The sequence below is a fragment of the Monodelphis domestica genome, chromosome 7 (assembly GCF_027887165.1).
Source record: "Monodelphis domestica isolate mMonDom1 chromosome 7, mMonDom1.pri, whole genome shotgun sequence".
In the NCBI taxonomy this organism is placed as follows: Eukaryota; Metazoa; Chordata; class Mammalia; order Didelphimorphia; family Didelphidae; genus Monodelphis; species Monodelphis domestica.
The window spans coordinates 273,482,776-273,510,340 of NC_077233.1; the positions used below are offsets into that span (position 1 = coordinate 273,482,776).

At 38.6% G+C, this 27,565-nt stretch overlaps 1 protein-coding gene across 1 annotated transcript; it reads right to left on the bottom strand.

Annotated features, from left to right (window-relative positions):
• Window positions 1-1,506: 1,506 nt before the first annotated feature.
• On the bottom strand, window positions 1,507-3,258 carry LOC107649486 (endogenous retrovirus group K member 6 Env polyprotein-like). The gene has a single exon (XM_016423654.2). It carries the CDS (start codon window positions 3,256-3,258, stop codon window positions 1,507-1,509), a length of 1,752 nt encoding a protein of 583 aa, XP_016279140.2.
• Between the last annotated feature and the right edge of the window lie 24,307 nt (window positions 3,259-27,565).

A 27,565-nucleotide genomic window follows, 5' to 3' on the forward strand; every position in this document is an offset into this window, starting at 1 on the left:
GCCTGGACTAATGACCAGGCCTTAGTAAGGCAGGCCTGGTCTAAGGACTAGGCCTTAGTAAGAAAGATAGAGAAGAGGGACAGGGGAGAAGTTGCTACTTGCCAGACCCAGGAATCCTGAACCAGTGGGCGGAGCTTAGAGGAGCTGGTTTATTTATAGTCATGCCAGCTCAATACATATTGAACAGTTATATGATACCTCAATACATATGGATGAGTTATCTGGGGTACCCCTATTGGATAATACAACCTATGACAAGGTGAAGGTGGGGTTTTACTCCTCAGGTGAGTGGGACACAGGAAAGCAAGGTTTCGCGCCTAAACTTCAGCCATGCTGGCAATAAAGTTCATTGCCATGCACATAATGGCCATGTGCTCACTCACATTCCTTGCTTCCCCACAACGTCTAGGGCTGGGCTGCTACATCTCCCCCTTTTTGTTTGACACACAAATGAATAGAGTAATATCAAAATGTAACTCAACACACGCTAAATATAAACACACTGGTGCACAATCATAACAATTCACAGTGAGAAAATCAAACCCGATTATAAAACTCAAATATAAAAATCAAGTGTGAACCTTTTTTCTATCTATGTGCTTAACAAAATAATTATATAAAATATAAAATGTCAAAGAGAAAAATAATTTCCATAACACTGATCCTGGTTTCATGAGGTAGAAGTTCTCTGTCTGACAAGATAGGTGCTTCAGTTAACTACGTCACTCTTCACCAGTCAGAACCATGAGAAGCTGTCAGATCTCATCATGATTAGCAAAACTGACCTCCTCTGGACCTGAAGGATAAATGCTTTCCTTCTCTTAAACTGATTCTGCATCTTTGGGATCTATTCGCTCTCACTGCCAGATGCCTGCCACCTAAGAAACTGGTTGGAAGGACGATGCCAGGACCTCCAGTGACTGAGGGCGTCAGTGCACTATGTCTCTGCATTCCCCAACCTCAAGCATCCATTTCACATGGAAAATGCATCACCGTGGCTTAGGCTGTCTGGTATTTATCATGATTCCCGTTGCATGCAATCAGACATCACTCTCCAGAATGGTCAACTGAAAATTAACAATTTCTGTCATGTTCTCATGCTTACTGACCGTAAGGTGACTGTAATTCTAGAAATCTTGGCACCTTCATAATTCTGGATCAGAGCATTAACAGTACCTTCCTTATGCTTAAAGTTCTGTCCTTAATAGTGCAAAAGAAAAAATCAAGGTTGATCAATCAAGAGTGACTTTAAAAAGTGTCCTCTAAAATATAAATACTGATCTTAGAGCAAAATACTGATCTCTGTAAGATTTCTTAGAAATACTGATCTCTATGAGATTCCTCTCCCTTTTCCTTTTGATTGTGTGGCGGGAGAGATTCCTTTAAAGAAAAAACATCCTCTCTGAACAATTCAGGAGGGACAGACGTGTGACATAGCAAACATGCCTTCACCTTCTCAGTATATATCAAAGATTGGAATGTAAAATATCATGATACTCTGGTCTTTCATAAACCGGTTGTGTTCAATTCAACATTTTCAGGCACCAATTGCCTAGTGTGATAAGACCGTGCCAATTCTGGCAGTATGCCTCGAATGTAGGCTCTGTTTTTACAGCTTCTGCTGCAAAGTATAATCAAACCAATAGCCAATAATATGAATAAAATGATAGTACCAATGCTGGTTAAATTAGCTCTACCAAACCAATTTTGGGGATCTAGGGAAGATAAAGTTGCTTCCCAATTTGCAGCTATATTTGCAGCTTCATTCTCATATACAATTTGGTCTAATTTGTTGATCTGCTGTTGCAACTTAATAATGTCCAAGGTGCTGTTATGACTTCCCCAAGCACCCTTGATGTGCTGAACGACCAGTTGCCATTCATATGACACATTATCATATGGCAACGGAGTAATACAATAACCCGTTTGATTGTAATGACAGGGATAAGTAATTCTTGTGTGTAAAGCTTCAACCTCTTTACCTAACCAAAACACAGCATCTTTTAAACTGTCCAGCTCATCTCTGTAAGCTAAGTCAATACTCTGCTGAGTGTGCCATAATTTGGAAGAGTTAGACACCACTTCCTGTATGAACTCATGGTTCTGGATAGAGGAAGTTAATGCCAATGTTGCCGTGGTTAGTGATGTGATCATGGCAATTACTGAGACTACGGCTCCTACAAGTGCAAAGACCATTCTCTTGGACCTATGTATAACCATGTTAAATGCCTTTTGAACAATGTGCACCGTAGGCGTAGATGCCCACGTCTCTGTCAAGTTGACAGGTACCCACATTAAAGGTGGATGATACATGATAGCAACATATGAATCTTGGTGTTTAGGACTAAGGCATTGATGTAGTCGACATTTTGTGCAGTTGATCTCATATAGACCTTGGTCATTTTTAAAAATTCTAAGGTTGTTACCTACTAGCATTACATAAGGAGCAAAAACACATGCTGTGACATTAACGTGACTGTCATACTCAAGATCAAGTCCTGAGTTCTTCACCTTGACCTTAAACTTGTATATCGGCTGCGTGGCAGCCACTATCTTCCACTGCGTGTTCTGTATAGGACCTGCTTCAATAGCAAGTCTAGAACCAGCCATGTCTACTTCTAGCAAGTCCTCAATTTTCTGAAAATTCTGACATGGCATGTGCCATTTCTCATAGTCAGTGTATTTGTCTAACCGTGTCAGTTGTTCAGAGCGACCACAACGTAACCTGGGTGCCCAATTGTAAATGTTAAAGTCTGTGGTTGCCGGCATCTTAACCTTTCTGGGAACTCGGACAGAACAATCTGTCCATGGCAACTCCTTTTGTACCGTACCTATCTGATTTGGACATAGGTACTTGTTAGCAGGGTGTTTAGGTTGGAACGTCTTACGTGCTAACTCATCTCCCATTCCTATCACACCCATGCCAACTCCTATATAACTGTTGTCAGTGGCGTTTTTGACAATCCACGCTTGCTGTCTGCGTGGTACACAGAAAGAATTACCAATAAACGAATTTCTAAAAGACATACAAAATGGAGGATACACAGTAGATCCTGAATAATTGTACAGAGCCCCTTCAGACTCTAGAGGAACACGTTTGGCTAGAATAGGGTGTGGTAGCCAGTCCGTGTTGTTAACATATACCAGAGGGGGCTTGTCCATCCAAGTTAACATTCTCAAAATAGGAGGTTTGGGCACGATGGACCAGTAGACTTCAGCATGACAGATGTTCAGCAAAGTCAAAATAGTGAATGCCATCAGAGTAAATGTAATGTCAGTGTTCAGAGTGCGTGCATTCACCAGTGTTGCCTTCGATCCCGGTGCCCTGCGCTTGACCATCAGGTAGCTGACTGGAGACAGCAGCGATGCTCGTCTGCTTCTCGTCCTGGTCTCGGGCAGCCGGTGCGGTGCTAGACTGGTGAGCCTGTTCCTCTGCTCCCCTTGCATCTGGAAGCGATCCCTTCCACGGTTTGAGATGCTTACTGGGAGTCCAGATCTCTCCATTATCTGTGGAAACACAAGCATAGCCTCGACCCATCGTTATTAGCCTGTTCGGACCTCTGTAATCTTTGTCTCCTGGCAATCTCCAAAAAACCCAGGGCTGCTGCACCGTGTCCATTGGATCATGACACTCAAAATGCGTCTGCATAGGTGTAGCATTCAGCCCTTCTGGGATGGAGAAATGATTGAGAGTTAAAAGTACTATCCTTAACAGTTTGTTAGGGATAATAGGTTTGGGTTTAGAGATATCACCTTCATAAATTGTCAGGTACTCTCCTTTTTGTTTTTGTATCTGGTTCTTGAGAGTCCTGTTAGCTCTCTCCACTATTGCTTGACCAGTGGAGTTACCTGGAATTCCAGTTTTGTGGTTTATATTCCACAGTTTGCAAAATTCTGCAAACCTTTTGCTGGTGTATGCAGTACCATTGTCAGTTTTTATCTGACTTGGAATGCCCAAATGCGCAAATGCTTCCAGCAAGTGTGCAATGACATGAGAAACTTTTTCTCCCGTTTGTGCCGTGGCCCATATGACCCTTGAGTATATGTCAATTATCACATGCACATACTTCCACCTTCCAAAAGGAGCATATTGAGTCACGTCCATCTGCCAAAGCTGGTTAGCTTTGAGTCCTCGTGGATTAGCTCCTGGGGGAAGAGGTGTAGAGGAGAACTGGGCACACGAGCTGCATTGCTGGATTATCTCCTGTGCCTGTCTTTTAGTAATGTCAAATTGGCATTTGAGAGATTTTGCATTTTGGTGCAATAAAGAATGTGATCTAACTGCATCTTGAAAAGCAGATGCCACTAAGGTATCCACCTTAGCGTTTCCCTCCGAGAGAGGACCAGGGAGGTTAGTATGTGAACGAATATGTGTTATAAAAAATTTGTTCTGCCTCTGCCATATCACCATCTGGGTGGTACGGAACAAGAGATATAACTCCTCATCAGGTACAGGTTTAATCTTTGCTGTTTCCAGCGAATTAACCAAATTAACTACATATAATGAATCACAGATTATATTACAAGCTTGTACTACATCCCTTAGCACACTGCGAACTGCAGCTAATTCAGCTTTTTGTGGAGAGCCATAAGTAGTGTCTAATAACATTGTACTATCCTGGACTACAGCTCCTGCTCTCCCATGTTTTGATGCATCTGTAAAAACGTTCACAGCATCTACAAGGGGATGCATGGATGTCATTCTTGGAAAAATAATAGGAGTCAATTTTACAAACTGCAGTATCTTATTAGCAGGAATGTGATTATCTATCTGTCCTGTATAATCTGCAAAAGCAATTTGCCATGGCAAAGACTGTGCAAATAAATTCTGAACTTGCTCTCTAGTTATAGGCACATGAATTGTACTAGGATCTATGCCCGTTAACTGTCTTGCCCTCTTTCTGATCTGAGTTATCAGCAAAATGATAAGTTCTAGATAGCTAGTGAGGGATTTAGTTCGTTGATTGGCTAAGTGAATCCATTCTATGATATGTTGATCCTGATGTAAAGCACCTGTGGGAGTATACCTGGTCTGTAGAACAGACGCTATTAAAGGTAATGATGGATCAATTCTATACACTCTGGCTTTTGATACCGCTTCTTCCACTACCTTTAACTCCTCCTCCGCTTTGGGAGACAGTGTTCTAGGGGATGTTAAAGCAGCATCTCCCTTTAAAGTGGCATACAGGTGTTCTAACTGTCCTGTAGAGATTTTTAGAAAAGGTCTGAGCCAATTAATATCACCTAATAACTTCTGGAAATCATTCAACGTATTCAGGGAATCTCTACGAATCTCAATTTTCTGTGGACGGATCTCTTGATCATACACTAGTGTTCCTAGGTACTTGTAAGGGGGCGTGGTTTGAATCTTTTCCTTAGAGATCACCAGATTCGCCGCCGTTAAAGCTTTGGTGGCGTCTGCGAGCAATATCTCCACTTCGCCACTAGATGGCGCTGCTAACAGAATATCATCTACATATTGAATTATATGGTAATTCACGTGTTCAAGTCTAACCTTTTCTAATGCATGTGCTACATATTTCTGACATAAACAGCTGCTTACACGCATGCCTTGTGGAAGGCACAGCCATTCGAATCTTTTGAAAGGAGTACCATAATTTATTGAGGGTACAGAAAATGCAAATCTGTGACAATCTTGTGGGGACAGGCGGATATTGAAAAAACAATCCTTCAAATCTATAACTATCAGCTTCCAGTTTATAGGAATCGGCCCCGGGGAAGGTAATCCCGGTTGCCTTGTCCCCATGTCCATTAGCTGTTCATTGATCTTCCTAAGATCATGGACTAGCCTCCACTTCCCTGCCTTCTTTGGCACCAGAAAAATCGGGGTGTTCCAGGGACTGTTTGATTCTCGTATGTGACCTAATCTCAATTGTTCCTGTATTATGGCCTCTAAATGTACTAATTTCTCCTTAGATATAGGCCATTGGTTAATCCAAATGGGTTTGGAACTTAACCATGTGATAGGGTCAGCAAATAGTGGGGCGACGCTAGCCGCACCCACAAATTCCGTGTGCAGTCTGTCCGATGTGGTCAATGTTATGTTCATTGCGGACATCACCTCTCTGCCCCACAGAGATTGGGCAATATCTAGTACATAAGGTTTAAATGTACCTCTATGTCCTTCACTATCAGACCACGATAAAGAATTCGCTGAGTGGAGAATGTGCTCAGGAGTGCCTATGCCTACTAACTTCTGGTGAGGTTCAATGACTTCCCATGACTCTGGCCAATCCGTGGCAGAGATCACCGAGATGTCTGCTCCAGAGTCCAGGATGCCTGATATAACCCTGTCTTCTACAAACAAAGACATTACCATCCTATCCTGAGTCACTTTTTGAGACCAAAACAATCCATGGGCTGTGGAGTCAAGGCTGCTTTTTTGAAGCTTGCTCTTTAGAGAGAAATCAGCCTCAGGGAATATGGTCAGATAGGCTAGATTATTGTCCTTTGAAATGCAAAATGCTGGCTTTGCAGCAGCCAGGATGTGGAGCCCATTGGTCTCCTTATCCTGAAACAATGTGGGAAAGATTTCTAAACCCTTTGCAATGAGGTCAGGGTCGCCTAGTATTAACCCTTTAGCACCTTGAGGTACTGGGAAACGAAAGCTAGCTGGAATCCAAGTAGGTTCTGAGTTCTCTTTCAATACTATGCTTTCGGTTGCTATAATAGGGAAACGAAAAGAACACCTCATGGTCCTGCCCTGATTTGCTCCTGGGCTCAAGGCTGGCCCGAAGTCTAGTTTAACTGGGTGTTAGACCCTGTGTTGGGAAGACTTCGCTTATTGCTAGCTCTGCACGTGGAAGCCCAGTGTCTGCCCTTTCTGCATTTGGGGCAGATACCTGGAGTCTTTCCTGGTCTTCTATTGGGACATGCTTTACGATAGTGACCTTTCCTGCCGCATGCATGGCAATGCCCTGTGAGCATTCCCTGCTGCTCACTCACTGTTAAAACAGTTCGTGTCTCACCCATGCCTATGTCTTGGCAAGCTCTTAAAAAATCTGTCAGGGTCCCTGTAGCTTTAATGGGAGCTAAAGCTGTCCTGGCCTGTTCATTAGCATTTAAAAAAGCAAGGTCCCGAATGAGAACCTTGGCTGCATCGTCGTGAGGGATATGTCTGCGGACTTCTGTACTGAGCCTATCCACAAAGTCAGCAAAAGATTCGTTCTGCTTTTGGATAATCTCTGTATACAAGCTCTCTGAATCCTTCCCGGGTAGGGCTCTCCATGCCTTAGTAGCCGCGCTGGCTATCTGGTTAAAAATCTGCTCTGTGGCTGCGATTTGCCTAGCAATTGGTTCGAATTCTCCTTGCCCTACCAATTGTTCAAAGGGCACGTTGATTCCTGCCTGCCTGTTCTCGGAGGCCTGCAGGGAACATAGATCATGGAATTTCAGTTTCCAGGTCAGATAGTCACCTCCGCTGAGGGCGGACTCGGCTGCCAGGTACCAGTCAGCCGGCGTGAGTGTCTGTTGAGCCAGGTTACTGAGGAGCGCTAGTGTGAATGGCGCGGTTGCCCCGTTTTTCACTACGCTGCTTCTGAGCATTTTCAAGACCTTACAGTCTATGGGCTTATGCTGGGCAATGCGTCTGTTGGCATCCTCAGGGTCCTCTACATACCTGACTGGGAAAGCAGAAATGCCTTCCTTGCCTATTTGAGCAGGCGAGATCGGCTCATTCCTGGGTGAATAAAGCTTAGAAACTTCAGGTGAGCAAGGTGGGGGTGGGGAGGCCACGAGGGAGACTCGTGAAGCCAACCCGTAGTCTGGTGGAGGAGTGGGAGGGGGAGGGGTCAGAGTGTCTAAGGAAGGATACAGCTTTGGAGTTGCAAATGACCCTTTTGTTTTACTCCTCTTCCAGCTATAGCCTGGGGCCTCTGGCGGATCCCTAGACCACTCTGAACACTCTCCTTCCCTTCCCCCATCAGTCTCCTCAGGAGCAGTGCTTTTGAAATCCTGCTTTTTTAATTCCTGAGTCTGTGGAAATTCCTTCTCCCCTGCAGTATAGGTACTAGTAGCTAAATCCTCTAGGATGGTTCTGATAATTGACCAGGTGTTAAATACCGTCTTCCTGACTCTGTTACCTTCCTTTTGATAGTCCTTTAAAGACTGTCCGATTAGGTCCCATTGCGCAACTTCTAGCGTCCCCTTGGCTGGGAAGGCTGGGAAAGCCTTTTGAATCACCTGTAGCAAGGCTTTGATCTGCGCTTTGGAGACCTTCCTACCTCCCTGTTCCACTAACGACATGAGGAGTCGTATATAGCCTGCGTGGGAGGAAATATTCAAACCCATCTCTGAGACCAACTCACCTTCCTTTTTCCAGACCTGAAGGGAGTCGTCTTTTGGCTTCGTTCACGCGTGCCTGAAGAATTCCTTCACGTGTTGGGGCGCGCCCTCCCAAACCGCTGTGAGAAATAAAGGTAGAATGCCACGAGAAAATGCCAGGGGCAGGGCCTAGGCACGTCTGGGCGCCAGAATGCAACCTCCCGGCCTGCAAGAGGCTGCAATGGGGGGAAGAATTGAGAGGATAGAGATAGAGAAGAGATTTTTACCCGCGAAGGGCGTGAACGGGCCGACTTTAGAGATGTGAGTAACCGAGTCAGTAGGCGAATATTATTTGTATGAGCCACAGCTAAGCTCCGACCACTGGGTGTGAATATTCAGGCTGAAACCACCCAATGATCCTCTTTTAACACCGTACCGGTCAGAGGATAAAGCTAGTGCAGATGGAAAGGAGACTAGGAACTACAAGAGGTAGATAATGCTAGATAGCATTAGGAGAAAGAGAGGAAGTAAGGCAGGCCTGGACTAATGACCAGGCCTTAGTAAGGCAGGCCTGGTCTAAGGACTAGGCCTTAGTAAGAAAGATAGAGAAGAGGGACAGGGGAGAAGTTGCTACTTGCCAGACCCAGGAATCCTGAACCAGTGGGCGGAGCTTAGAGGAGCTGGTTTATTTATAGTCATGCCAGCTCAATACATATTGAACAGTTATATGATACCTCAATACATATGGATGAGTTATCTGGGGTACCCCTATTGGATAATACAACCTATGACAAGGTGAAGGTGGGGTTTTACTCCTCAGGTGAGTGGGACACAGGAAAGCAAGGTTTCGCGCCTAAACTTCAGCCATGCTGGCAATAAAGTTCATTGCCATGCACATAATGGCCATGTGCTCACTCACATTCCTTGCTTCCCCACAACGTCTAGGGCTGGGCTGCTACACTGCACAATATCACCCTTATAAATAGGTAAGTAGCAGGGCCAGGAGAAACAGAGTGCTTAGTTCTCCGCTTCCATCGTCATCATTTGCTCCAGTAGACAATGGGAAGACGCAGCATAGTTTAAAGCAAATTCATAAGTAAGAAAAAATATTTTGACAACAGTATTCGTTTTGATGGATTAGTAGGAGTGGCTAAAGTACAAGACAAGAGGGGAAGATTTACTACAACAGTCTAGATGGCTGGTCCGTGCCTGAAACATTGACAGGTTAAGTGAGAGACTCCCTTTACTTTACACACCTCTGGGAAAGAGATACTATTATAATCCCTGTTTTGTAGTTGAGAAAGCTGAGGCATGCACGGGTTAAATGACATCTCCAAAGTTACAGAGCAAGTAAATGTCTGAGGCTAGATTTGAATTCAGATCCTCTTGACCCTAGCCTCTGTTTTCTACCCATCTAGTTGCCTCCAATAAGGATAGCTAGCATCTATATGATAAATATCCCTTCCACACTGCAACTTTCCCCACCTCAGTTTTGATATATGGCTGTGGGCATAAGAAATTAAATGGGAATTGCAGGGGGAGGGAGGGAGAGAGTTTTTTGCTGAAGTGGCAGACAACACACAAAGGCTTCAGATAACACGTGAATTCAGGCCAGCAGATGACCTAGGAAAAGTTTAAAAATTAGAAATGCATAAAGCATGTGTATATAGTATTGTACAATTTCAACATATTTTATCTTTTAATGCCACAAATAGGCACTATTTCTTTTTTGGAATTAAAATAAATAAAAAGGTAAAATTTGCAAAAAGAATGCAAAAGGCACAGGTGACATATCTTAACATTGACCTAACCAAATTTTTTACAAAAAGAAAAAGAAATAAATTCACATTTCTTCTTTATTATGAAGGAAGTGTCTTTATGTGGATTTTCCAGATCACAGCGTTCCATTCCCTTAACCCCTAGAATGTCAGGGATACCTGTAATAATAATAACTACTATTTATATAGTGCTTACTATATGCCACACTTTATAGATATTATCGCATTTGATCCTTACAACCCTGGGAGGTAGGTGCTTTTATTACCCGTATTTTATAGATGAGGAAATTGAGGAAAACAGGTTAAGTGACTTGCCCAGGGTCACACTGCTAGTAAGTATCTGAGGTTGAATTTGAACTCAAGTTTTTCTAACTCCAGGCCTGATGTTCTATGCTTTATGGCACCTTAGAGGCAAACTTCAGCATTACTCTCCATGTAATTTATTAACAGTGACAAATAATAAAGTATATAGATAAATGTTTATACAATGCATTGGTCATGGGGAAAGTCACAGAGTCATCTCTCCTCCAAAACCCTGGAACTACAGCCCCATAATTCATTTCTCCCAGGGCTGACAGCTAAAGACTCTTTATAGCATGAGTTAAAACCCATCTCAAAGTCAGTCCATCAACAAGCATTTATGCAGTAATTATTACCATTGTACTAAGCATTGCAGATACCAAAAAAGAGGGTCCCTGCACTTAACAAGCTCACATTGTAATAGTAGAAAAATATGTAAATAATTAGTTCTGTATAAGATATAAACAGTGGAAGAGGAAGGTAATCACAGAGGGAAGGCACCAGCAGTAGAGAAGGAAGAAAGAACTCTTGAAAAAGATGTTTCTGGGACAGCGAGGTGGTTCAGTGGATAGAAAGCTAGACCTAGAGATGGGGAGGATCTGGGCTTAAATCTGACCTCAGACACTTCCTAGCTGTATGATCCTGGACAAATCACTTAACCCCAATTGCCCAGTCCTTACTGTTCTTCTGCCTTGGAACAGAATTCTAGTATCCATTCTTAAGACAGAAGGTAAGGGTTTAAAAAAGGAAAATATGTTTTTTATATGTGAATTCCATATTGTGTGGTACCCATGTGTTCTGCATATGTGGATGTTCATGCATAGTTATTATTTATTACCAAAGGATTGTTCTGAGCTTTTCTGAGTCTGAGCTGACTTTGGAAGAAAGCTGGGGACACCATAAGATGGAAGTAAGCAGGGAGAGCATTCTAGACATGGAGGACAGATGATGAAAAGGCACAAAGTTGAAAGAGTGTTAAAGAGAACAAAAAGGTCAATGTCATTGGATACTAAAGTAAAAGGAGGGAAGTGGAGATTAAGAAGGATGAAAATTTCATAAGGAACTAGGTTGATAAGGGCTTTAAAAGTCAAAGAATGGGTGAATGACTTGAATATAAAGAAGGAAACTATAAGTAAATTAGGTAAACACAGAATAGTATACATGTCAGATCTTTGGGGAAGGAAAGATTTTAAAACCAAGCAAGACTTAGAAAGAGTCACAAAATGTAAAATAAATAATTTTGATTACATCAAATTAAAAAGGTTTTATACAAACAAAACCAATGCATGCAAAATTAGAAGGGAAGCAACAAATTGGGAAACAATCTTCATAACAAAAACCTCTGACACAGGTCTAATTACTCACATTTATAAAGAGCTAAATCAATAGTACAAAAAATCAAGCCATTCTCCAATTGATAAATGGGCAAGGGACATGAATAGGCATTTTTTTAGTTAAAGAAATCAAAACTATTAATAAGCACATGGAAAAGTGCTCTAAATCTCTGATAATCAGAGAGATGCAAATCAAAACAACTCTGAGATATCACCTCACACCTAGCAGATTGGCTAACATGACAGCAAAGGAAAATAATGAATGCTGGAGGGGATGTGGCAAAGTCAGGACATTAATTCATTGCTGGTGGAGTTGTGAATGGATCCAACCATTCTGGAGGGCAATTTGGAACTATACCCAAAAGGCGATAAAAGACTGTCTTCTCTTTGATCCAGCCATAGCACTGCTGGGTTTGTACCCCAAAGAGATAATAAGGAAAAAGACTTGTACAAAAATACTCATAGCTGAGCTCTTTGTGGTGGCCAAAAATTGGAAAATGAGGGGATGCCCTTCAATTGGGGAATGGCTGAACAAATTGTGGTATATGTTGCTGATGGAATACTATTGTGCTCAAAGGAACAATGAACTGGAGGAATTCCATGGTAACTGGAACAACCTCCAGGAAGTGATGCAGAGAGAAAGGAGCAGAACCAGGAGAACATTGTACACAGAGACAAACACACTGTGGTACAATCGAAGGTAATGAACTTCTCCATTAGTGGCAATGCAGTGATCCTGAACAACCCAGAGGGATCTATGAGAAAGAACACTATCTACATTCCGAGGAAAAACTGTGGGAGTAAAAACACTGAATAAAAACAACTGCTTGAATACCTGGGTCAAGGGGATATGGTTGGGGATGGAGACTCTAAATGAACATCCTAATGCAAACACCAACATGGAAATAGGTTCTGGTCAAGGACACATGTAATACTCAGTGGAATTGTGCATTGGCTATGGGAGGGGTGGAGGTAGGGGAGGGAGGAAAAGAATATGATTCTTGTAACCAAGGAATAATGTTCTAAATTGACTAAATAAACTAATTCAAATGGGAAAAAAGGAAATAGTAGAAGAAAGATTTCTCCCAATAGTTCTTCAGATTCTCTCAAAGTTAACAGAAAACCCTCCATGTCCCACATACATTTATTCCCTTACTACAGAAACTATAATTACTCAGAGATTCTTTCTCGATGACAATTAACTCTTCATAATCTTCTCAGGAAAGAATTGTCTTAGTCCTCTCTCAACGTCTCAGCACAGACTCCTCTAGCTACATTAGCTGAAGATTGTTTGGGGGTTTTTTTGGGGGGTGACTATCTAAACTAAGATGATACATATACAGTTGCATAATTTATTTTCTCCTATTAACAAGTCTGAAAGATTTGTGTTCCAGAGGTAATTGGAACAAGCCTGAGGTGGTATTGCCAACTCTCCTAGACTACCTTAAAATACATGATTTACAATAGTAGCCAGATTCAGAAGAACATGACTTCACATTCACGGTACACCTTACTTATAATAGTTGCAAAACTAGATGAATAAATTCTACACTCTGATTTTTGGAAAGAGTATGACGATGAATGGGATTTTTTGTGGTAGGATCAGTCACCTGAGGAAGAATAAGAAATAAAGTTGAAGGAAAGATCTGTTTCCTAGTGTAACCTGGTTTTTCTATCTTCTTGGGGATGAATATAAATAAGTATGATCTCATGAAGCATAGAAGGGAGCAGTGATGCCTTCAAGCTTCAAAATTCCTATTCATGTCTATACTTCTACCTCCTTCTCCTGTAGGGTCAGATGGCAGTTGGATATGAAAGACAAGGGTAGGAATTCCTTCTAAGCTGACAGTGCTGTGAAATAGGACACAGTGATTCTAAGACTCAGTTGAACCTCTGGGTGCCCCATCTGACAAATGATTCCTTTCAGGAAACATTATTTGTATCTTCTGCCCCCATGATCTTGTTTATGAACTGATCTCTTGATCTTCCTTAAGCTAGAACCACAGCACCTGATTTGAACTTTAACTTGCCCCAAACCTCCTTTCCAGGACCCTTTAGACAGTTGCCATTCTTTGTTTATTTTCAAGGTTTTCATAATCTAGTTGAAAGGCAAGACCTACACAATTTTAACAGCTATAAAGTATCTCTAAGACAAGAAAAAACAGATTAAAGAGACAAGAAACATGGTGTTACTTTCACTAGTCTACAGCAAAACCAGTTCTGTGATTTGCAGGTGTGGTAGATATGTGGAAAGTATTTCAACCAATTTGTCTTGGTGGATTAAGTAGCATTGACTAAAAACAATGAGGACTTCTCAGAATGGTTTTTGAGGGTTAACCTTGATCATTAAGCAGGTGACAGTGATTTGAGCAAAAGGTCAAGTAAACATCTGTTCTTAGAAATAGGAGCATCTGGAAATATTAGGGAAATCCATCATTGAAGCATATAAGGAGAATCTTTAAAAGAAGAGATCATACAGCCCACCCTGGGAAATCTTGACAGCCACAGTCAACAAATTCAACTCAAAAATGCATATGAGTGCTAAAAGCTTCATTTGCAAATTCCTCTGCTGGGCCCTGGGGAAACAACAGAATCTCTGTTTCCAAGAAGCCTATAAAGTAATTTGGGGAAAAGACAGGCATACAAATAAATATGATTTAGAATGAACAGTGATCATGGGAGAGGAAGGGTCTAGATAAAATATTATAAGAAATATGAAGAGGGAGAGATCACTCACTTGGAATTAGTTGGAGAATTGGGAACTCTTTATGGAAGAAGTAGCACCTTAATTAGTCATTAAAGAATGTCATATGAGTGTAAATATGGAGGGAATGTATTCCTAGCATGAATGATGATGAATAAGACAACTGCACATCAGTGGAAGAAGACAAGATGAGAGGGAAATAGCTAGCAGTCCAATGTGAATAGGTACTATTAGTTTGAAATATTTAAAAAAAGGGGTAGTTGGGTGGTATAGTAGATAGAGTGGTGGGCTTGGAGTCAGAAAGATCTGAGTTCAGATTTGACTTCTGACACTTCCTAGCTATGTAACCCTCAGGAAGTCATTTAACTCTGTTTGCCTCAATTTCCTCAGTTATAAAATTAGCTGGAAAAATGGAAATTGAAGACCATTCCAGTATCTTTGCCAAGAAAATCCCCAAAAGAGTCACAAATAGTTGAAAATGACTGAATAGTAAAGTATGAAATAAGTCTAGAAAGTTAGATTTTACTCAGATTTTCCAGGATAAGGAAGTGTTTTTTTTTTCTTTAAATTTTGTACAATAGGCAGTAGTGAGCCATTGAAAAGTCTTGAGCAGGGAAGAAACGAGAGCAGATTTGTGTGTGAAGGACAGATTGGGGTTAGAGGCACAGAAATCAGTACAGAGAATATTATAATAGTTCAAGAAAGAAAAAGTAAAGCCCTGATCTAAGGTGGTGAAAACATCAGTGGACGGAATCATAGAATCATAATATCACAGATTCACAGAGCTGGAAGGAACCTTAGAGGACATAAGTGAAAATATTTTACTGATTAGGAAATTGAGGTTTGAGAGATTTAATGACTCATCCAAGATCACACAGGTAATAAGTGGCAGAGACATAATATGAATCAATATCCAATGTGACTTCAGATCCAGTATATTAATGACCTGGTTATACCACATTGCTTCTCTGAGAGATATTGTAGGAGGTAAGATCAACAGAATTTGACAACTGGATATACAGAATGAAGAAGAAGAGTCAGTGATGAATCTAAGGTTTCAAGACTATGTGCCTGGCAAAAACCATTTTCCATTAGAGAAGTAGCCAAAGCTATTGACAACTGTGTGGAACAATTCTTCAAATCACTACTAATAAGAAAAATATAAACCAGAACAACTCTGAATTGAAAGGAACTAATTTTTAGGCAAAGAGAGCTTTGCTTACTCCCAGCATCCTCTGCTCCCAACAGTCATTGCTGTCAATCATCCTTTTGTCACTGTTCCATCTTTACTCCATTTGCAACCTGCCCTTTCAACTTGTTTGATGAATGGTTAGATTTGCTGAAATGGGTTTTTTTTTCCTTCATTTAATTTGTTGGCATAAGAGATATCTGGGAGAGGAAGGCAGATACACTGGGAAATATAGCTAATGTAAAAAAAACCCAAATAGTAATGAAATGTATTTTTTTTTATTCTAGCTGACTGGATCATTGATAGTCTCAATAAATAAATTACAACTATATTGCAAAGCAATAACAATTTAAAATTATTTAGTAAGTATTGGTTAAAAAATAGAACTGGTGGAAGAGATTAGTTCCACAAAACCCAGAAGCAGAGGAACATTAATAGATTAGTGTTTGATAAGGTCAAGGCTATAAGTAATAGGGTAAGAACCAATTTTTCTGCAAAAGATATCTGGGAAAACTGGAAAGCATTCTAAAGGAAATTAAATCAAGAACAACGTCTCATAACATACACCATGAAAAACTCCAAATGGAAACATGATCTCGATGGAAAGGATTATATCATGCACACATTAGAGGAGTGATTTTTCACAACTTTGTGAAGAAGACTCCTATGGGGAAGAAGGGGATCTTTCTCCCATTGGCCATCGTGTCCAACTGCAATGTTCCTAAAGGTTGATAACTGTAGTAGATACGGCTATTAGGGGAATTATGGTGATAGGAAATGCTAGAGCCTTAACACCAGGAAGCAACTGGATGTTGGGCTCCTCCCCCTACACTACTTTCTGTTCCCCTTCAACTGTCTTGAATATTCTTCTCAAAAATGGTACCTTTGACGGTTTCCTCTAATAACTAACTCCCACAATCAAATCTTTCAACTAAGAGGTCTTTTATTCTTTTAAATAGAGGAGGTAAAGTGAGGGGAAGAGGTGAGAGGAAAATAGGTCTCCCTAATTTTATAAGTTATCCCCTTTGATTGATGATTCTAAGATGTATTCAAATTAAGGAAATAATGTTATCTTCCCTAAAGGGAGATGTTGACCCCAAAAGCTGATGGGTTTCTTCTGAGCTAAACCCAAAAGTCTTTTCAACACTCAGTCTTATAGATAATCATCGACCAAAGAGAGAGTTTGTCTTCCACCAGCCAGAGAAGGAAGTGAAGTTCAAGCAGCTGGGCTTTCCTAACTGCTCCCTTCAACATTCCATTGGAACTCTGTCTCCATCTCAGTTGATTTCTGTTTGACCAAATTCTAAGCTTCTTGCTTTTTCTGCAGATCCATTTTGTCACTTCTCAAAATCTTCGTTTCCATAACCCATCTCAAAGTTCAAGATTTGGATTCAAGGGGGTTTGAGGCACAACTTGGTGGATCAGAGAAACATACTTCCAAACAGAAATTGATGTGGAAAGGCACACTCTAGGGAAGAAGCATACTTTGAGGAGGAACAGAGAACAGGCTGTGGGGAAAGGCAGACCTTGGGAATACAAAGGAGCAACCCACTCAGAAGAAACTTTGGCCCCAATGGGGAGAGAGAGTGGGCAAGGCTAGAGGGGGAGAGAGAACTGCAGGATTCAGGTATCCTACATATGGGCCTCACTATCATTGTAAGTTTGAGCCTACCCTTCATACAGATGTCGTCTGCATTTAGGGAGAGTGTTCCCAGGTTTATAGGTGCAATTTTTAAAAAATAGATATTATATTGGCAAAGGATATTAGCAAATTCACAATCGGAGGGTCATTTTTGCTCCAAAATTGAAAATGAAAACTTCACATGCTGATTCCATCCCCCTTTTTTAACGATACCTGTTTATCAACTTGTTCAAATGTAAATGTTCCCCAATGCTTTTGGAATAAATTCATTTCATAATTTAAAAAATAAAATAAAATCTGCTAAGAGCTAATTGTGACTTCTAGCTGATTTTTTTTTCAACCCTTTCCTTCCATCTTGGAGTCAATGTATTGGCTCCAAGGCAGAAGAGTGGTAAGGGCTAGGCAATGGGGGTCAAGTGACTTGCCCAGGGTCACACAGCTGGGACGTGTTTGAGGCCAGTTTGAACCTAGGACCTCCCATCTCTAGGCCTGACTCTCAATCCACTGAGCTACCCAGCTGTCCCCTTCTAGCTGATTTTTGATGGGAAGCACATGAGGAGCTTGAGTCATCATGTTAGGAATAACCACCTACAGGATAGTCTCTATAACTAAAGCTGGCTACCCCTCTGGAAACCCAACCCCTGAATTATCCCAGGGTCTGCTCCACTTACAAAGAAAAAGGAAGGTGGAAAATGAAAAGAAATGGAACCAAGATTAGTGATCTATAATCAAAATGGTCTAATCCTACTCCATTCATCCAGCCCAGATCCCAATCACTAATTTCTATGCTTTCTTTTCCTTCTTCAAATCATGGTTATGATTCAGGCCCTGAAGCTGTTGTTCTTAGGATTACTCCTTCCTTGACTCTACCCTTTTTTATAACTCTCTTTGCCTTCTAATAATAATAAGCAGTTCTTATTTGTACTTAAGTGATTTGTGGGTGTTGTAAGTATTTTTTCTTTAACCAAGTTGCCTGGGTCAGAGCTGTTTCTTTCTCTTTCTGAAGAAACCTATTGAAAGCTAGCTTTGCCACTTGTAGAGGTCTGGGCCTAGATCCTGTTGGTTTTAGTCTCACCTAGCATGTTCCTACTCAGAGTATGTGTATGTTTCTGTTTTTCTTCTTGTAGAGACCTGAACTAGATGAAATTTACGGCTTCCTTTTACCAAAAAAAGAAGCCTTCCTTTAATTTTACTGATCATTGTTCCATCTAATGCCATTTTGGGTATTTGCTAGATTTTTGTAAGAGAAGTTGGGCTCAACTAGAACCTTTCACATTTCCACTTTAACTGGAAGTTTCCAATATATTTTTCACTATCCTCTTCTTTACCAACTTTTCCATTGAAAATGTTAATTTGGAGAATCTTCTTGAGTTCTTTGTAGGATTTACCTATCTCTTCATCATCTGCAATAGCTATTGGCACCTAAGTTGAAATTATTTTCACAGTGGTCCTTTAAAAATGCTTATGGGAGGTTTGCCATGGAAGAAACAGTTTTGATTACTTTTTTAATACAACCACATAAGATGAATTATTTACAAAAGTGAGGTTCAATCACTGGTTGACGTGCAAAACAAGTATAAATTATGAGATTTAAAAAATTTAACCATATAGTATAAAGTAAATTACATACTGATGTTAAAATATGTCATCTAAGAAATGCATGATCAAAAAAGATTAGCTAGGGGAAAGCTGGGTGGCTCAGTGGATTGAGAGTCAGGCCCAGAGATGGGAGGTCCTAGGTTCAAATCTGGCCCCAGACATTGCCTAGCTGTGTGACCCTGGGCAAGTCACTTAACTCCCATTGCCTAGGCTTTACTGCTCTTCTGCCTCAGAACCAATACCCAGTATTGATTATAAGATAGGAGGTAAGGGTTTAAAAAAATGATTAAATAGTCATACAACAAATTCAGGCCAAGAGAATGCCATCTCCTATCTCTGAGCCTTTGTATTGGCTATCACTCCCACTTAGGATGCTGTTGTTCCTCATTACCACCTGTGAGAATTTCTCTGACTCCCTTTAAAACTCGGCTTAGAAAAAACTTCTGCAAGAGGCCTTTCCTAGTTCTCCCTTTCCTCCCTGACCTCTTACCATTTAAGGCCACGTTCTTTCTCTCTCCTCTGTATTTATCTTATATGTTCTTATTTATGCCTGTGTTGTCTCCTCCATTAGGATATATGGTCCTTGGCCTAAGAATTCCACAGCCAGTTAAAAGCTTCTATCCAAGTGGAATGAAGCACTTATTTTTATAATAAGGGGTGAGGTTAGGTCAAATCAAAGGCAATTGTCCTACTCACATCCACGAGTAAATTTACGGAACTCATTATCTAAGAAAAGATACAGGCTAGACATAAAGTGATTCAAAAGATACCTAAATAAATTACAAGATGAAAAAGAATGCTACATTCTCTATTTTTGCTTTTTTCCTGGTACACTCAGGCCTTTTGCATAATGTCCAATACAAAGTAAGTTCTTAATAAATGCTTGTTGATTAGTTGATTACAGATTAGTTGATTACAGATTCGATGGAATGTTGGAGTAAGGTATTGCTATGTTATGTCCTAGTTTTTTCTTCAAAATACTATAAAATAGAAAAATAAGAATATAAATTTTTATGTTTAGTAGTTAAAAAATTTAAACCTTATGACCATATCTTCCATGTCTTTAAAAGTTCATCTTATAAAATTAATAAGCAAGAAAAAATTGTGGTTAACTAATCTCATTAAGAAGTGACAGTCATTTAAAGGATCAATTTAAAACAGACACAGGGAGAGGATGAACAATTTTTGCTCTTCTGCTATCTTATGGTTGCCAAAAATTTTCAAATAACAAATGCAGATGATTACTTTTTAATTAAAAAAACTGAAGATGCTTATTCTTAGAAGTTCTTTAAAATGAATTTCACACTAAAGTGATTCATTATGAATTACTTATGAGGAAAATTATTTTGAAGCTATGTGCTCACTTAAAAACCTAATTTATTACTTTGAGGGGGCAAAAGAATGTGCTATATTAGTTCTCACATGTCATATTTGATGAGACCATTCTTTAAATAAAAAAGCAGCTTTTACTGAATAAAGAAATGATTAGATAAGTATTTGCAGGATTTTTAACAAATCTATATTCACTTGAAATTGAGTTCACCATTCATTGATCAATGACCAATGGAACAGTTTGTTTGAAAAATTCTCAAATAACAAAGGTTATGCAATGATACAATCCTCCTTTCTCAATTGCATTTGATATAAGGAAGTATCCTTCCTTGAACTCTTCAGTTTGGTTTATAGTTTCCCATTTTTTAATGACACTAATGTAGCTGAAAATATAGTTATTGCACTATCAATTTCATGTTTGTTGTGAGGATCAAATGGGGTAATGTTTATAAAATAGCATTAAAAAGCAGTAAGTGCTAGACAGCTTTGAAGTGCTTTTAGTATTAATATGGTTTAATATATTTTAAATCCTTGAGAAAAAAAATTTGTAGTTGAAAAGCATTTGTGCTAGATGACTTCTAGTTGAATAAGTATAAGGGGTATTCCTTTCATGAAGAGTTGGCATAGATGGCTGCTGAAGTCCATTCCAATTCTCAAATTCTATGATTCTGTGAAATATGAAAGGATTACATTATTCATGGCATGAGACTTTTTAGGGACATTAGGGTTCCAAAGTTGTGCCAAAATATTTTGCTGAATTTTTTAAAATTCTAAGTTAAAACACATGCAGAAACTTCTTTCCCTGTGAACAAATGAGGGAAGCATTATTCATCATAATATTTAGTGGCTTAATTCACTATATAAATTTTGTAGTATATCATCAAGCTTTAGCTATTGGTATACCTGTTCACGATAGGGTATTTTTTTCCTGGATAAGGACTTAAAGCTTGAAATCACTTAAATAAAGCAACTTAAAATTCTGTACATAGTGTAGATTTACGACATGTGCTTATTTCTGTTCCTTTCCTGTGCTTCCAATGATTCTGAATGACTGAATGGCAGCTGAACATGGACCTTCTGAGACCTTTGACTGTGTTTACTTGAAATTTATCATGCAACTCTTGCCTAGGTCACAAATGGTAGTTATATGGTTTGGAAATTTTTCTTTCTGATTTTAATTCCGTGAAACTTGAATTAAAAAAAAAACAACAAAAATTCTAGAATAATAAGATGAACTTCCCCCTTTTGCAATTAAATACTTTACAAAATTAAAAGATAATTTTATTATAAGTTTAAAGAAATCATAAGTAGAACCCTTAAAAATAAACAGAACCTTTTAATGAGCACTCCTTTCCTAAAGATAAACAGACACATACAAATATGTATATAAATGTCCAGTCACTCACCTCCTTTAACATAGTCTCGTTTCCCTCTATCTGCTGCTTTCAGCAACCATTTTCCCCTCTAACTGTGCCTTAACTCTCTATCCTGGAATAGCCCTTCCAGGTCACTAAACCTCCCTTGGCATAACTCTCCTTCCACCCTAGCTGCTGCATCTTTTTTCTCAGTACTTGAAGGACACTCAGGGAGACAAGGTAGATGCCAGGAGATTAAAGAGGTAGCGGTGACACAAGACAATTTCCAAAGGGCTTTGAAATCAGCATTATGAATTATAATTTTATTTGTATTGTTTCCCCCCTCAGATTAAATCAGCATATATTCCATATACTTTCCCCCAAAAAAGCCAAATATTGCTTTCTAGCAGATCCTTTTAGCTACCGGGAGGTAATGTTAAATTTTGTTCTCTGCACCACTCCTCTTGCAATTCCCACCAGGTGATGTCAAGCGCCTCATCTGTAGTTCCCTGAAATAGGAGTGCAGATGTGCCTAGTGTGACAGTTTTTCAGCTGTTTCACTGTTTTCTTGGCAAGCAAAATAACATTCCTCTGCTGACCACAAAATGGAACAAAGAAAAAAAACTTTCTCCATCATTGCACATAGTCTTTACCACCATGGAAGGGAAGATCTCCAGAGTTTTCTTTACTTTGCAGATGAAGTTTTTGAAGCTGGAGGGCAACAAGAAGTTGATTTTTAGACAAAGTTTTATGGGACTAGAGGTTGAAAAGAGTGGAAACCAAGAGGGATAGCTTCAGTGAGAGGAAGTGCTGGTCTTTAATTGCATCACTGCTAGAAATGTGATGGAAGGTGAACCATCTTAGTCTCGAAAAGGATTGGCAACACGGATGTGACTCTACATGAATTGTTGGAGGGAATATGAATGAGATCAGGGATACATTGGCATATTGGCTTTTAGTGGCACCTAGTAAATTTTAAAGATTACAAATTAGAATAGTTGGGTTTGATGTTCTCTTTTTACATTTGATACCTAGATATGTTTTAACAAATGTGGGTAATTCCCATTAGAATGTAGGTCAAAGTATCATAAATCTAGATTTAACTACCACTATACTACCATATGTAGCATACATTATAAACCTTATCTGTTCCACTAATTGACTTCTCTATTTTAAAAGTAGTACAAGATTGTTTGATTAATGCTTCTTAATATAGTTGAATAGGCAACTCTAACTAGGCTCTTTTCTTGTCATATTTTTCATTATTTTCCTTGAGATTCTTAACCTTTTGTTCCTCCAGAAAATTTATTTTTTTCTAACCCCAAAAAATAATCCTTGGGAAGCATGATTGGTCTGGCGTCATTAAATAAATTTAGAGAGTAATGCCATTTTATGTGGCATATATAAAGCATGACATGGCATACTCACAAGTGATCAATATACCTTCAAATGATTAATTATGTATTTATGTAAATGATACCTTATAGTTATATTCATATAGTTTCTGAGTATATCTTGGTAGGTAGACTCCCAACTATTTCCGATAGTTATTTTGAATGAAATTTATCTCTCTCTTGCTGCCAGGTTTTATTTCCTTATATACCAAAAATGTGATGAAATATGTGTATTCATCTTAATCTTCTCATTTTGTTTATGATTATTTTAATTAGTTGATTTTTAGGTTCTCTGGATAGACCATCATTCAATCTGCAGAAAGTATGTTTTGTTCATCTATATTTATTCCCTCAATTTTTTTTCTTCTCATATTGCTGTATTTAGCATTCTTAGAACTGTATAGAAAATGGTGGAGGCAGTAGACATCCTTGCTTTATCACTGATCTTACTGGAAATGCCTCTAGTCTTTCTCTATTATATATCATTTTGGCTCTTGACTTAAAATAGATATTGCTTATCATATTAAGGAAAGGTCCATTTATTCCTTTTGTTAGAATTAAAATTATGAGACTGGTCTTAAATTTAATAAAGCTTATTAGAATTACTTGGATAAAACTTCTTTACTGAATTAGAAAAAACCATAACAAAGTTCATTTGGAAGAACAAAAGATCAAAGATATTAGGGAAATCATGAAAAAAAATGCAAAGGAAGGAGGACTTGCAGTCCCAGATCTCAAACTTTTTATAAAGCGGTGGTTATCAAAACAATTTGGTACTGGCTAAGAGACAGAAAGGAGGATCAGTGGAATAGACTTGGTGTAAATGATCTCAGCAAGACAGTTTATGACAAACCCAAAGACCCCAGCTTTTGGGACAAAAATCCATTATTTGATAAAAACTGCTGGGAAAACTGGAAGACAGTGTGGGAGAGATTAGGTTTGGATCAACACCTCACACCCTACACCAAGATAAATTCAGAATGGGTGAATGACTTGAACATAAAGAAGGAAACTATAAGTAAATTAGGTGAACACAGAATAGTATACATGTCAGACCTTTGGGAAGGGAAAGATTTTAAAACCAAGCAAGTCTTAGAAAGAGTCACAAAATGTAAAATAAATAATTTTGACTACATCAAATTAAAAAGTTTTTGTACAAACAAAACCAATATAACTAAAATCAGAAGGGAAGCAACAAATTGGGAAACAATCTTCATAAAAACCTCTGACAAAGGTTTAATTACTCAAATTTACAAAGAGCTAAATCAATTGTACAAAAAATCAAGCCATTCTCCAATTGATAAATGGGCAAGGGACATGGATAGGCAGTTTTCAGCCAAAGAAATCAAAACTATTAACAAGCACATGGAAAAGTGCTCTACATCTCTTATAATCAGAGAGATGCAAATCAAAACACCTCTGAGGTATCACCTCACACCTAGCAGATTGGCTAACATGACAGCAAAGAAAAGTAATGAATGCTAGAGGGGATGTGGCAAAGTGGGGACACTAATGCATTGCTGGTGGAGTTGTGAATTGATCCAACCATTCTGGAGGGCAATTTGGAACTATGCCCAAAGGGCACTAAAAGACTGTCTGCCCTTTGATCCAGCCATAGCACTGCTGGGTTTGTACCCCAAAGAGATAATAAGGAAAAAGACTTGTATAAGAATATTCATAGCAGCACTCTTTGTGGTGGCCAAAAATTGGAAAATGAGGGGATGCCCTTCAATTGGGGAATGGCTGAACAAACTGTGGTATATGTTGGTGATGGAATACTATTGTGCTCAAAGGAATAATAAAGTGGAGGAATTCCATGGAGACTGGAACAACCTCCAGGAAGTGATGCAGAGCAAAAGGAGCAGAACCAGGAAAACATTGTACACAGAGACTGATACATTGTGGTATAATCGAATGTAATGGACTTCTCCATTAGTGGCAGTGTAATGTCCCTGAACAATCTGCAGGGATCTAGGAGAAAAAACACTATCCACAAGCAGAGGATAAACTGTGGGAGTAAAAACACTGATTAAAAGCAACTGCTTGCCTACAGGTGTGGAGGGGATACGACTGAGGTGAGACTCTAAATGAACACTCTAATGCAAATACCAACAATATGGAAATTGGTTTTAATCAAGAACACATGTGATACCCAGTGGAATTACGGGTGGGCTATGGGAGAGGTGCTGGGAGGAGGGGAGGGAAGAAGAGAAAATGATCTTTGTTTCTAATGAATGTTTGGAAATGACCAAATAAAAATTAAAAAAAAAATTACTTGGATAGGTAAAAGATGAGAAATAGGTAGAAAATTAAAGAGATTTATAGCCTATTCTTATCACCCTGTGATTGATCCCAGTGGTCAGCTCTAGCAGCAAGCATCTTGGCCCAACACCAGAGACAGAATAAACACTTCCTCGATCCTCTTTTTTAACCTCTCCTTTCATATCTGGTTAAAATTCAGTCATGCCCAGGTCAGGTTCAGCCATGTAACCCATGATAGATTATATAATTAGGTGATCAGCCTAGGTGATTTAAGTGACATGGCTCCAGGAACACAGGGACACAGGCAGGACCCCATACATAATCCTAGGAAAGGATTCCCTTCACACATTTTGTTTCAAGTGTTTGTTTTTTTAACAGAAACATGTTGATATTTTTAAAAAACTTTTTTTAGTATCCATTGCTACAATCATGAAATTATTATTAATTTTTTGGTATTGGTATGGACCATTTTGTTTGTAGTTTTCTTTATATTGAATTAGCCTTGCATTCCTCCTAATATGTCTGACCTGGCCATAATGTCTTGTATCTTTAAAATGATACTGTAGACCTTTTGCTAATATATTAGGTACTATTTTTTATTTAAAATTCATTGGAGACACTATTTTATAGTTTCCTCCTCCTCTTTAATTTCTCCCTAGGTTGTATTAAGATCATATTTATATTAGAGAGTTTCAAAGGATCTCTTCTTTTTTCTATTTTTGCAAAGTTCGCATAATATTGGAATTTTTTTTGTCTTTGATAGAATTCACTTGTAAGTCCATTTAATACTGCATTTTTGTTTGGTGTTCATTCATGGATTGTTCAATATTGTTTTTCTAAGACTGAAATATAGTTAAATAATCTGTTTCTCATTCTGCTCACCTAAGCATTTTTATGTTTTTCAAAAAATTCATATATTTTATCCAAGTTATCAATTTTGTTAGCATATAATTGGGCAACACTTTCTGACAGCTCTCTTTTAGTCTTCAATCAATGTGAATACTTGTTTTTCATTTTTGCTACAATTGGCTTTCTACTCTTTTAAAAATTAGGTTACCTATTTTGTTCTTTTTTTAAAAGTTTAGTTTCAAAAATCAGTTTTCCCCAAAATTATATTAATCTCTTCCTTAGTTTTTAGAATTTGATGTTTAGTTGGGTTTTTAAATGCTACTTCTATGATTTTTTTAGTTCTTTCTTTTGTTGAAACAAATGTTTACACTAAAATTTTCCTTTAAAGACTGACTTAATTGTATCCTAAAAGTTTCTAGTATATTGTCTGATTCATCATTTTCTGTGCTGAGAATTTCTATGGTTTCAATGATTTGTTCTTTGGGATTAAACTGTTCTAGTTTATAATTATTAATCATCTTCAAAGGCCCTTTACTGAATATATATGTTATTGTATTATGGAAAGTGGGGATTGTATTTACTATCTCTTCTTTACGAAGCTTTTACTCACAAAAAATACAGGGTAAATTTTTGTAAATGTGCCATGCCCCACTGAAAAACATAAAAATCCTTTCTGGTCCATTTAGTAACTGCCAGAGTTCTATCATTTTCTAAGGTTCTATTAAGGTTCTTAATTTCTTTCTTATTTCTTTTTTATTATATTTGTCTAGGTCTATCAAGGTCTCCCATTATTATAATTTTATTTTCTCTCCCTGTAGTTCAATTAACTTTTCCTTTAAATATTTATATATGATGTGCTCTGGCACATATATATTGATCAGTAATATTGTTAGCTATGGTAACTTTAACAAAATCCATGGGTGTTTTTTTTTTACCCCTCTAAGCCTTTAATACCCTCTCCTCAGTTCAGATGTATTAAGAATGAACTACTCTATGTTCTCAAAATTGCGTCGTCTCTATTTCCATCTTTATTCCTATTTTCTTATGTAGCACATTAGGGACTATATATTAGAATCCAAATGTGGTGCATTCTCTATTATTCATGGAGAAAAAGTGCTGGCAGGTTTTTCTTTTTTGCATATGTTATCCTCTTTCCAGTTTCATCATTAAATTTTCTCATCTGGCTTAATGGGATTTTTTACAAGTTCCCTATAAACTTATTTATTTCTCTACCATTTCTCCATATGAGTTTACAAATCAGCTATATTTTATACCTTGTATTTCTTCACTTGATAAGGAGACAAGTTCTTTCCTCCCTAGGGCAATATCTAACATCTCATTTAGGATTTATGTCTATTAAATTTGCTTAGGGGGTCTTTGTGCCTGTAGTTTTATCCATTTCAAATTTTTTCAGCAATTATATATGATTTAAGTTAGGTCAAGTTGAAGATTTTTTCATGGCACTTTGTATTTTCTCATTTTTATTCATTTTGGCTTTAAAGTTGTAAGAGAAGAATTTGCAAAGGAGAGGAAGATGCAAAAGA